The 12,007-nt window shown below is 42.8% G+C and overlaps 1 protein-coding gene across 1 annotated transcript in view; it reads left to right on the plus strand.

Moving 5' to 3' along the window:
- Positions 1-12,007, plus strand: part of fndc3ba (fibronectin type III domain containing 3Ba) — an 88,909-nt gene that overhangs the window by 33,916 nt on the left and 42,986 nt on the right. The window contains exons 4-7 of the mRNA XM_063909081.1: positions 7,834-7,910; positions 10,662-10,893; positions 11,034-11,202; positions 11,609-11,739. Coding sequence (XP_063765151.1) covers positions 7,834-7,910; positions 10,662-10,893; positions 11,034-11,202; positions 11,609-11,739 — 609 coding nt within the window. The remainder of the gene's footprint in view (positions 1-7,833; positions 7,911-10,661; positions 10,894-11,033; positions 11,203-11,608; positions 11,740-12,007) is intronic.

A 12,007-nucleotide genomic window follows, 5' to 3' on the forward strand; every position in this document is an offset into this window, starting at 1 on the left:
TGTGTGTACGTGTGTGTGTGTCCATTACAGCATAAAACCGTATGTCAATGTGCCCAGGTGTTAATCAGGCATTTCTCTGTGGTTATGAAATGTGTTTATCTTAGTCAATGTGAGCCCTGTACGTGTGTGTGTGTGTGTGTGTGTGTGTGTGTGTGTGTGTGTGTGTGTGTGTGTGTGTGTGTGTGTGTGTGTGTGTGTGTGTGTGTGTGTGTGTGTGTGTGTGTGTGTGTGTGTGTGTGTGTGTGTGTGTGTGTGTGTGTGTGTGTGTGTGTGTGTGTGTGTGTGTGTGTGTGTGTGTGCATGTTAAGATCTTGAGAACAAAGCACGGCTGGGCTCTGTGTCCCTCCAGACGTTACGTTGCTCTCCTCCTGAACTGACCCAGCAGCAGAAGTAGGTCGGCTGACAGCACCCCTCCTCTGGGTGGGGGGAACCGGACAGATCTGGGCTGGGTGGAGGTATGGGCATGCACCCAGGCTGCGAGCTGAACACTAAACAGATCTAGGCTTGTATGCTCGAGGAGCGTTTACACAGCGATCAGGCCAGGATAAGATGTAGCTGTCTAAGAATTTTAGCCCTTTGAAACAAGTTGAAAAGTTTTTATTTTCTATATGAGGTCGTAGTCATTTAGAAGTATAAAAACAAACATCAAAAACCTCTTCAGGACAAATTCGGTGACTTTGTTGAACAATATTTTTAATATCCTGGCTTTTTATGCTCCTAGGTTTTTCTCCCATGAAACGGGTGTGTCTCAGTTATGGACAAAGCTCACCATTTGGAATAAGATATATTTTTTAGAAATTCAAAAAGAATGGACTGTTAGGTTTATAATAACTTGCACATGTTTTCCAATCCATTAGAGCTTTTGAGTGTTAGACACTAAAAGCGCTGCTGCCGTCTTGGCCAGTTCTCCCTTGTAAAAAACAACAATGCTTAAGCTCATTGGAACTAACCTGAATGAATAATAAATAACCTTAAAGTAATAAATAAAGTTAAAAGATGCCAATGTTTCTCAAAGTGTTTTGGATCTCCTCGAGATACCAGCATACCTGGAGTTTATTGATTAATATTAGTGGAATCATTTGTTACATGAAGAACCACACTTCCAAACACTTTCAGATTTATAAAGTGCTTATTCGAAACACAAAACTGGATTTATAGCATAGAAATAAAACCTTAATTTCACTGGAAACATTACTTTTTACAGTCTTTATGTTGAATGATGAATCGGAGATATATTTATTTTTGGTTTATTTGGGTTTATATGACATACATCTTGAATATCAAAGAACTTAAAGGTGCCATAGAAAGCATCTATCTGGTATTTGAAATTGTTCTCTGACGTCTACAAAGAAGGTATATAACTTTGGTTGATCCAAAAAAAGTGCAGATGCGGTTTTACAGGCCCGTTTATAACCCTATGATTTGGTCCTAGAATGAAACAAGCTGAATTTCCTTATTTGGGGCTCATTTAAATAATTATGAGGAGCTCTGCTCTGATTGGCTGGTTTACAAGGAGCAATCCATGGCTGCCTCAGAGCCCACAGAAGTAAGTGAAGTTCGCGAAACCGTGAGAGATGAACCACGGAGGCTATTGGCATCCAACCTTACATGTGTGAGCCTTTATCGGAGGAGGGAACCGATGATTTGAAGAACAGCCAGTTGGTCGGAGATTGGAGAGCAACGTTACGGAGTGGTAAGTGTTAGCGGTAGTGTTTCCAGCAGCTGGTGTATGCAAATGCTGGGTCTGGACTACCGTGTGTGACGTAACACAAAGGGATTGTTGTAACTCGCCCGTTTTGCCGCTGTGATATGCATATTCATGATTTGCACGTGAAGGAGGAAACAATGGTGTTTGAGGTTTACGGTATGTCAGTTCAATGTACCGAACTCTCCTTATTCAACTATGCCAAGGTAAATACAGTTTTCCATTCTATGGCACCTTTTAAGATGGATAGATGACTTCCTGGTAATATTATCCCTGATCAAAGAGCAGGTTACAATGGAATTTAATCTCTAGCCAATCATTGACAAGGAACCAAAACACTTTTTTTTACTTCCATCAGGGAAATAACTAGCACTGCATGCATGGGTCTGGCAGTAAACCTCTACCATCAGACCCATGCAGTATTTGGCTGAGAAGGGTGATTTTGCAAAAGCAGGGGTGGAAAGATTTCGCCACTGTTGTTGCACAAGGCTTAATTCTTTAAAGTTTATTTCATAGTCAGCTACTTGATTTGAAATTTGAGGCCAAGCCAGTGGGCTAGTAACAAAACAGCTCTGGTTTTACAAGCCTCATGGCGATAGTTTCCTCTTTTCTCTTTAATTTGCCGATGTCAGATGTTGATGAAGTCGTCATGGCTTCGATAATTTCATCAGCTGGTTTAGCTGAGAACGCTTTCCCCTTGTTCTCTTCTTACACCGTTATGCAACTTGGAGCTCAAAGGCTGTAAGTCGAGGGGCTCACTCGTCCTGAGGAATGTGCTTACACATACCTTAGCGCACACACACATACAGTACACACACACACACACACACACACACACACACACACACACACACACACACACACACACACACACACACACACACACACACAATGTGCATACAGTAAGACCCAGTGTTCAAACGTAGCAACTTTGGACCTTATGATTTACATTCCGCAGCAAATCAGCAGCCCGCTCAAATTACAGACGGTCGCCGGATCCAAAGTGTGTGGATGTGTGAGTTTCTTTTTGCACACGGGTATAGGTTTTCTTACATGCATATCCAGTCCATTAGCTCTGCATTTCTGCATGTGATATTTCTGCGTCACATTGGTGTCATACTGTAGGCAGGGCAGCGCAGGAAGTCCGCACTTCCTCCTCCATCACTGAACCTCACCCTGCCCCTGGCAAATATGTCCGCCGGACTTGACCGACCGGAGATGGGCCGAAGGGCGCTTGTGTGTGTATTTGTGAGTGTGTCTGTGTATGTAGCATTAATCCAGGATGTGTATATATACAGTACACAGTGCTATTTTAAAGTTGTTTCCTACATTTCCTGCAACAGCAGGCTCTCTCTTCCCCCCTCTATATTTCTTTTTTATCCTCTCTCTGTCTTCCACACTTTTTTTCACTACACTTCCCATCATGCACCACATTCTGTCTTTCCTTTCTCTGTTTCTTCCTGTTTCCTTTTTCTCTCCCAGGGCTTCTATGAGCTGTATCAGTTGACTACAGGATCTATGGGGATTTGTATTATTTTTGTATCTTGAATATGACAATAGACCATGCTCTACTGTGTGTGTGTGTGTGTGTGTGTGTGTGTGTGTGTGTGTGTGTGTGTGTGTGTGTGTGTGTGTGTGTGTGTGTGTGTGTGTGTGTGTGTGTGTGTGTGTGTGTGTGTGTGTGTGTGTGTGTGTGTGTGTGTGTGGTGTGTGTGGTGTGTATATATTGGCCAGGCAGTAGAGGAAGCTGTCGTGGGAGTGTCTTGCTCTTGGAGCTCCGAGGACAGATAACATTACCCTGCTGATGCTTACATAACTTCCAGGCAATGCCACGTCACAACTGACCCAGACGTGTGCACACACACACACACACACACACACACACACACACACACACACACACACACACACACGCAAATGCACATGCACACACACACACACACACATCACCATTGTATACCCTATCAGAGCCCCATGGAGACAGCTGTCCTGTGTGTGTGTGTGTGTGTGTGTGTGTGTGTGTGTGTGTGTTATACATTTTTTCCTAAGTCTGTCTATTTAGCAACTCTATGTTTTTTTATTGTCTGTGTGTTTTTGGGAAATCCATCTGAGTCCAGTTGTTTTGTATGTAGGTCAGCTCCCAAACAGGCTCCTTCGGTCTGATACACACACCACACACACAGAAACACAAACGCACACACCTTCCCGAGAGGGTCTGCATTTCCTTTCAATGTGGCGGCCACATGTGCGGCGCTGAAATGAAGTGAAAGAGAGAAAGTGTTTCACTCAATACTGCTTCAGTTCCAGACAGAACACAAACTGATACACACAGTTGGTCTTCCATAAACACACACACTGTTTCAGTTTTCTGGATCAATAGATGTGTTTGTGTGTTTAGGTATTAGGCATAAATGAGTGCATTATTGGAGATTTAGGTGATTGGGTGTGCATGTGAGACCAGGACTCTTTGTGTGTGTGTGTGTGTGTGTGGTGTTGTGCTTTGGGGGCCCAGTGGCAGCTGTATTTGATGTTGCATCATGTCCTCTGTCTCTGCATATACAGTACATCCAAGTGTGTGTGGGCAGCTGGACAAAATCACAAGTAAATGCCATGTCTTTTTTTTTGTTTACCAATTTGTATCGAAGAGTTTAGCATATTGTGTGTGTGTGTGTGTGTGTGTGTGTGTGTGTGTGTGTGTGTGTGTGTGTGTGTGTGTGTGTGTGTGTGTGTGTGTGTGTGTGTGTGTGTGTGTGTGTGTGTGTGTGTGTGTGTGTGTGTGTGTGTGTGTGTGTGTGTGTGTGTGTGTGTGTGTGTGTGTGTGTGTGTGTGTGTGTGTGTGGGGTATTAAACAAGATGCTTTCCCTGGACATGTTAGTTGAGTAAATCTTTGACTCTTTCTGAGGTGAGACCTAAATATGTGGTGTTGAGTGATGTCTCGTCCTTTCTCTTTGACACTAAGCTTAGGTTTATTGTACTTGAAAATCTGTAGAATTTTTCGATTCAACACCTGTCAGTTTCCCTCTCTTTGTTTTCCACTGTACGTCAAAGTTGTTGTTGTTTTGTATCTCTTTGTTACATTGACTTGTCACCATTCCTGCGTTTTTTTTAGTTGCTTTAGACAACGGCTTTGAAACAAATACACACGTCACTAACCCCTAAAATAACACACATCAGTGATCATCGCAGGAGGATTGTTAAGTCATGGATGTGGTATTTAAGTTTTGTGTACTACACTTAACCAGATAAAAAAATCACTGTACTATGTAGGGATTGTAAGGTGGTATGTGTAGCGATTTTCCATTAATAATATATCACTCCGTTATTACTATAAATATTTAAAAAATGGTATAAATATTGAAAACAGAGCAGATGGCAAACTCTGACTGCCTCTGTAAATCAGAGATGATAAGGTGAATCATTGATTTATCATAATGATAAATATGTTTGTTATTTAAACCACAACAACTAGAGCAGGGTGTTCTGGTTGAAGTCTATTCCACAATGTTATTTTAAGACTTATGTTTTTATATCTTTAAATTGACATGATAAGATATCTGTCTCAGGAAACTCCAGCATTATGATTTAGACCTTTTAGAAACTCTTAAAATGTGCAAACAAAATTCCTCAACGATTCTTTAGTTATAAGACATTAGCATTTTATACACAGAACAGACAGATGATCAATAACCCAGTCCTAACCCTTAACATTAATTAGTTTGATATGATGTATCCTATGCACATCAAGTTACCAATCAGAGAAGGACGCCCCCTCGATGCCATGTTTTACAAGTTATGCCCTCAAGTTGCCTGAGCTATAGTGATGTCATCACACATGGAGGATATGACCTCATAACTGATCTGGCCTGACCTCTCCGGTAGTCGGAAGCGGAAGAAGCAACAGATGGAAGATGAGAAGAGCCGGGGAGGGAGGTGGGTGGAGGGAGGGAGGGAGGGAGGGCAGCAGAGTTTGTTAGCTGTGTTGTCTGGGATTCCAGCAGGATTAGCCAGAGGAAGTCGTGAGTCTGTTTGTGGTGCTTAAAGGGCAAAGCTGGAGGCAAGAACAGAGAGTGACGTTACCACAAAATGAACAATGATAATCTTACTTGTATGTGTAGGTAGTAATGGCGCGTTTGCTTTTGCGAGTGTGTGTGTGTGTGTGTGTGTGTGTGTGTGTGTGTGTGTGTGTGTGTGTGTGTGTGTGTGTGTGTGTGTGTGTGTGTGTGTGTGTGTGTGTGTGTGTGTGTGTGTGTGTGTGTGTGTGTGTGTGTGAAGGGTAGCAGGACAAAGAGTGTCTTGTATTTTGGGGAGGGGATGGGGGGTATTTGGGCCTGTTGGGTCCAGTCCTGGGGGCCAGGGATGGGAATGTTCAGTGAGTGTGTGTGTGTGTGTGTGTGTGTGTGTGTGTGTGTGTGTGTGTGTGTGTGTGTGTGTGTGTGTGTGTGTGTGTGTGTGTGTGTGTGTGTGTGTGTGTGTGTGTGTGTGTGTGTGTGTGTGTGTGTGTGTGTGTGTGTGTGTGGCTGTGTGTGTTTGAGCAGAGGAATGCTGCTGTTTGCTGAGTGAAAAGCAGAGAGGCAGCAGACACTGTCCAAACACATGTCTGTTTGTTGAGAGTGTGTGTGTCCATATGTGTCCCCGTGTGTGTGTCCATGTCTGAAAAAGAGACACATCGTAAGACTGTGTGTATTGGTGACGGTGTGAATGTGAGAGAGAAAGTGTGTGTGTATGTTCTCCCCATGCTATGACCTTCTACTCAATGAGGACTTTCATATCCACTCATAGTCTCCATGGTAGGGGAGCAGACCGGAATGAAAGAGGTCTGTCTCTTCATACCTGTGACCTACTTACTACATATATTTACACACACACACACACACACACACACATACACACACACACACACACACACACACACACACACACACACACACACGTCCAAATTGCAGACTTTGCTCAGTGTGTGTACTGTATGCGTAGGTGTGTGTGTTTACTGTACTGTTACCTGTTTGTTTGGCCAGTGAGGGATCAGGGAGGTGGGATGGAGAAATGGAAAGAAAGAGGAGATGATTATAAAGAGGTGATTTATGAGGGGAGAGAGGAAGGATGAAATGAGTAATATTTAAAATGGACGGATGTGAGTAATAGGTGAAGGGAGGGTAAAAAGGAGGATTCAGGAGGAATTCCTAAAAATAGGGATGGAGGAAAAAGGTAGAAATAAAGGAAAGATCATGTAAGTAATGGCAGAAAAATGACAGTCGGAAAGAAGAAAATCTAAATAATTGAGAGACAAGAATATAGGAGAAATTGGTGAAGGGAGGAAACTAAGTGAAAGGTAAAGAGGAAATTGTCTGAAAATGAAAGGGAGATATTAAAACAGGAGTTAAAGGGTAATTATAGCTTGATTAAAAAATATATTTCCAAACTTACCTACCAGTTATTTTATGAACTTGATTGACATGACCCGTGGAAATCTGGTTTTAATTATTAAATTATTAAACTGACATTTGACAGAAACAAGGTGTGTGTGTGTGTGTGTGTGTGTGTGTGTGTGTGTGTGTGTGTGTGTGTGTGTGTGTGTGTGTGTGTGTGTGTGTGTGTGTGTGTGTGTGTGTGTGTGTGATTTATTCTGAGGCCAGATCTGCCTCCAGGCATCCCAGCGGGGTCCCAATGACTTTACCAGCCACAGACCTCCACCACAGAGGGACGGAGGAGGAGAGAGTTGGGGAGGTTTTTTTGGAAGGGGGACATATGGATTGTGGAAAAGTCAACATCATTTTAAATCTGCTAATTCTATTAAATCCTCTTGCTTCCCGTGCAGAGCAGTGGTTTTCTTTTTCACTGAGCGGTCATGTACCCTTCTGTGTTCTCGACCATTTATCATGATGCTGCAGACATCATCTCCTTAGTCTGTGGCCAAGAAATAAAAAGAAAGGACTGGTTTTTATTTACATTTAGCAAAGGTTGATTCCCTAGAAAAGTGTGACATCTGTGTCCCACTACAGTGGCCTGCCCCTCAGTGTGTGTGTGTGGCTGCGTTTGTGTCTCTACATGTGTCCTGTTGATTGACAAAAGTAAACGAGAATGTACTCTGCTTGCCTGGTTAAATAAATCCTTATTATCATTCCTTGCAGGTCCTGCTGAGGTCCCCATGATGTCCCCAAATGGGTCAATCCCCCCCATCCACGTCCCCCCAGGATACATCTCACAGGTTAGTGTGTGTTTCTCCTCAGTCTAATCGTGTCAGACGTGTTCTTATAATCATCATGTTTTTGTGTTTTCCTGGAGTTCCAGGCAGACCAACACAAGAGTGTGCGACTGCATTTAATTAGCCAGTGTTTTTGTTTATTCAAAAAAGTTTAGTATGCAAGCATAAGATTTATTATGGACTCTTAAAATCCTATTTGTTTTAGTTAAGAGTAAGTCATTAGTATACACACTTGACATCATTGAACATATTTCCAATACAAATATATTAAGTCTTATTAGATGTCAGTGGAGCTGCCTGCCTTATGGTTTGTTTTAACATTTAACTGATGCTTGTTACTGTTACATCCCTGAAAGCAGTAAGAAAATTAAACTTGAAATTGTGTTTTTATAGCTCAAAATTGGTTGCTCTGCAATAAAGATGACACGAGACGTTTTCTGAGTACAGCACAACTGGCTTAAAGTCTTTAACTTGTTTTTGTCTCAGAATTTGATTAAATGTTCATCATTAATGTAATAGAAGACAGATTATTTGTGAAAGCCTGCACATCAAACTGCACAGAAAGCATGCAGCAGGCTTAACACCTATCCCGGTGGTGTAGTTTAGAAGTATCCAAGAGGCAGCCTCCTCCACTAACAGAGCAGCGAGCAGGAATTTGCTGAATTCTGGGTGTCAGGGGGCTCTTGTTTTTGTGAGTTTCTCTCTCTGCTGAGTGTGTGTGTAAGGGAGAGTGTGAGAATGTGTGTTCTTCATTATGTCCTCACAAGAATAGAAGATGAGAAACCTCTTCCAAAGTGCAGATTTCTTACCTTGACGTTTTTGACATTCAAGTCTGACATCATAAATTGAGCAAGGGTCAGGTTTGCCATGTCGGGGGTGTGGAGGGATTAAATGTTATACAAACAACAACAGTCAATAGTCTGTCCTCACAAGTATAGTGTTACCAGATGCATCTGTGGTCTGCATGTGGTGGGGCTGTGTTCATATGCCAATGGAAGTCAGGTCATTGGCTCACCGTGGGTGTATGTTTGTGTTTGCATATGTGTGGGTGTGTGTGTGTGTGTGTGTGTGTGTGTGTAAATAGGGACCGGGCCAAGAGTGAGCGGGAAACACTGTCACTCTTACATAAACAACCCAGATAGGGGAGACAGGCACTGAAGGTTTTTATGGGGTGAAGGGGTGGGAGACAGGATGGATGGAGAACACACTGCGGTGGTGGAAAGTAGTGCATTGGCAGATGTATTTTGTGTGTGTGTGTGTGTGTGTTTGTGTGTGTGTGTGTGTGTGTGTGTGTGTCTCTTTGCCAGTAAATGTTGCGAGGGCTTGTAGGTCGGTCCACATGCACTCTTGCAGGAACTTTGCCCCTGTATTCCTGTAAACACTCTGTTTTTCTCCTCTGCAGCAGAGGAGTGATCAGGGGCTGATCGGGGGCCTCCTCTTCCTCCACCCCTTCGTCTCCCCCTTTTTTATTTTTTCTCACTCGGATTAGTTCTGTAACCCTCTTCCTCCCCTCCCGACCCCCTTTAATACTCTCTCTTCTTTCTTTATGTCTGTCGTATTCTGGCACAGAGTCTGTTACCTCTCACTGTGTTGGGGTTTTGGGGTGTTGTTGTTTGGGGGGGGTGTGTGTGTGTGTGTGTGTGTGTGTGTGTGTGTGTGTGTTGTTGTTTTTGTTAGGGACCAGCAGATGACTTCCCCTCTCTGCAGGGAGTGTGTGTTTGCTCTCTGCTTGGAATGCAGGCCTGTGAAAGTGTCTGAATAGTTGGAATGTGTGTGAGCGTGTGGGTCTGTGTGTGTGGGTATCCTCTCCGTGAAAGTGAATACATGTATGGAATCTATGTTAATTTGAGGTAGCTCTTTGAAACTGGTTGTTATTGAAATCTGCAGACCATCTGATCACAACATTGCAGCTCTTGTTTTCACCACTTAAAGGACCAATGCATCCTTCTAGCACAATGTCTCACTTGTTAAACAAATGATGGCATTCATTCTTTTATTATGTATCCACTATTTGACCGACAGCGCACCTGCTCTGGTGCGAATGATTGACAGCATCATTTTGCAGGAGCAGGTGCTCCAGGACCTTTGAATGTTTTGCGAAATTGCTTTTTAAAAATAGATACTAAGAATATTAAAATTGTACAAGAAACTGACAGTTTGCTTATCAAGAATTACACAAGAATAGTAATACTGCTGGCTGATGCTTCATAGTTTACAGAAAAGGGAGTGGTATCAATCTTCTCATCTTAGCATATTTCCCAAAGTGTTTAACTTTTTCTTTAAGCCATTCCAGGTATGTAATGTACATTAAAAACTGTGATGGATCCCCATAGGGAATTTCAGGTTTTAAAGCAGGAATACAAGAAGAGAGAAACGGTACAGATAAGAATTGACATGAGGATGTTAAGAATAGAAATAAGAGTAAACAGGTAAGTAACAGTATGTAGAAAGTGCAGAGGTCGATGTCTTCAAATTTTGAATATATACATTGTCCTCTAGAAATGAATCACGTCTCAAATGAAACTAATAATAAAACTGATTCCTGTGCGTCTTTTAGCGAGCACTATCCTGCAAACCCTCGGCTCAACAGCGTATAAATCATTCGCAGACGTTGTGCACTTTACTGACCTCTCATGATTTGTGAACACAAAAGCAATTTTGGATGTGTGTGCAACATTTCCAAGTGAACTGTTACGGTGAGCTGTGACTTCCTTTACACTCACCTCCCTTTCTCCTCTTCCGTGTCTCCCACAGGTTCTAGAGGATACCACAGGTGTACGCCGGGTGGTGGTGACCCCCCAGTCTCCGGAATGCTACCCTCCCTCCTACTCTCCAGCCCTCTCCCCCACACACCACCTCCCCCCCTACCTGACTCACCCTCATTTCCTACCCAACTCTCACTCTTTCTACCCCCCTGTCAGCCCCGGGGAGCTGCCGCCCCACCAGTACTACCAGCACCACCTTCCCCCCATGTACGGCGATCCAGGTACTGATACGCTGACCGGACTTTATGCTTCTGCCAAAAAAACAGGAGGATTATTCCTGAATCAAGAATTAAATTATTTGATCTTTGCATATTCTATCCTGACAACCATTTTCTTCTCTCCTTTAACTTCTGTTCTTCAGAAATCATCCCAGTTTATGGGATGTCTAACTACATAGGCAGAGAGGAGACATACAGTAAGCCACAACCCAAAAAGATAAAGGAGAGACAACTAGAGCGACAGAACCGACTCAACTCCCCTCCCTCCACTCTCTATAAGGGCAGCCTGGGCCCAGCACACAACGGATACAGGTGACCACACTGCTTCTGTGGGACCTGATACTTGATTGGTTGTCTTTTTCCCACATAACATGATGAAAATGGGACTCAAATGTCCAAGAGTCCTGGACTATGTGGTGTTATCACTGAAAATGTCAAATATGCTTTTGTTTTTGTTTCTATAGTGCCTTGAATTTTGTCAAAAAAACTAAATTGTTGTTTGAAGAATATATATACCAATATTTTTCAATGATTGGCTATAAACAGCCTTTAAAGTGTTGGGATTAAAGTTCAATATCAACTTACTGGTCATTTACTATGGTCTTAAGTAACCCTGGTCTTAATTATGCATTCATATTTTTAAAGTTTGGTTTTCACAATTTAATGTTTTTTCTCTAACCTAAATTAATTTCTATTTGAACTTTATTTTTTGATGCAGCAACAAATCACACGCTCCCTCGCTTGGGTCAGTGGGGTCCGGGGGTGGACTCGGCAGTCCAGGAGGGAAGAAGCCAGAGAGACGACTCCGCAGCAGTCCAAGAAACAGTGAACCAGAGACGCACACACAAGGTAGGCAAACGCACACATACACACACAAAGAGAGACTGGCACACTGCAACGACTGTTCCCTGTTCCCTTCCAAAAAACACACAGATAAATCCAAAAGAGCTAAATCAAAGGATCATAGAGCAATGTGTGTTCCACTTTTTTATTTAAAAAATCACACCCCAACAGAAAGGAGACAAACTCCTAATACCTGCACATTCCTTCAGTCTTACATTGCTGCTGCTCAGGAGTTTTATGTTGAACAGTGGATATTTCAACATGAAACCAAACC

Source organism: Eleginops maclovinus, chromosome 19 (genome assembly GCF_036324505.1).
Source record: "Eleginops maclovinus isolate JMC-PN-2008 ecotype Puerto Natales chromosome 19, JC_Emac_rtc_rv5, whole genome shotgun sequence".
Taxonomy (NCBI): domain Eukaryota; kingdom Metazoa; phylum Chordata; class Actinopteri; order Perciformes; family Eleginopidae; genus Eleginops; species Eleginops maclovinus.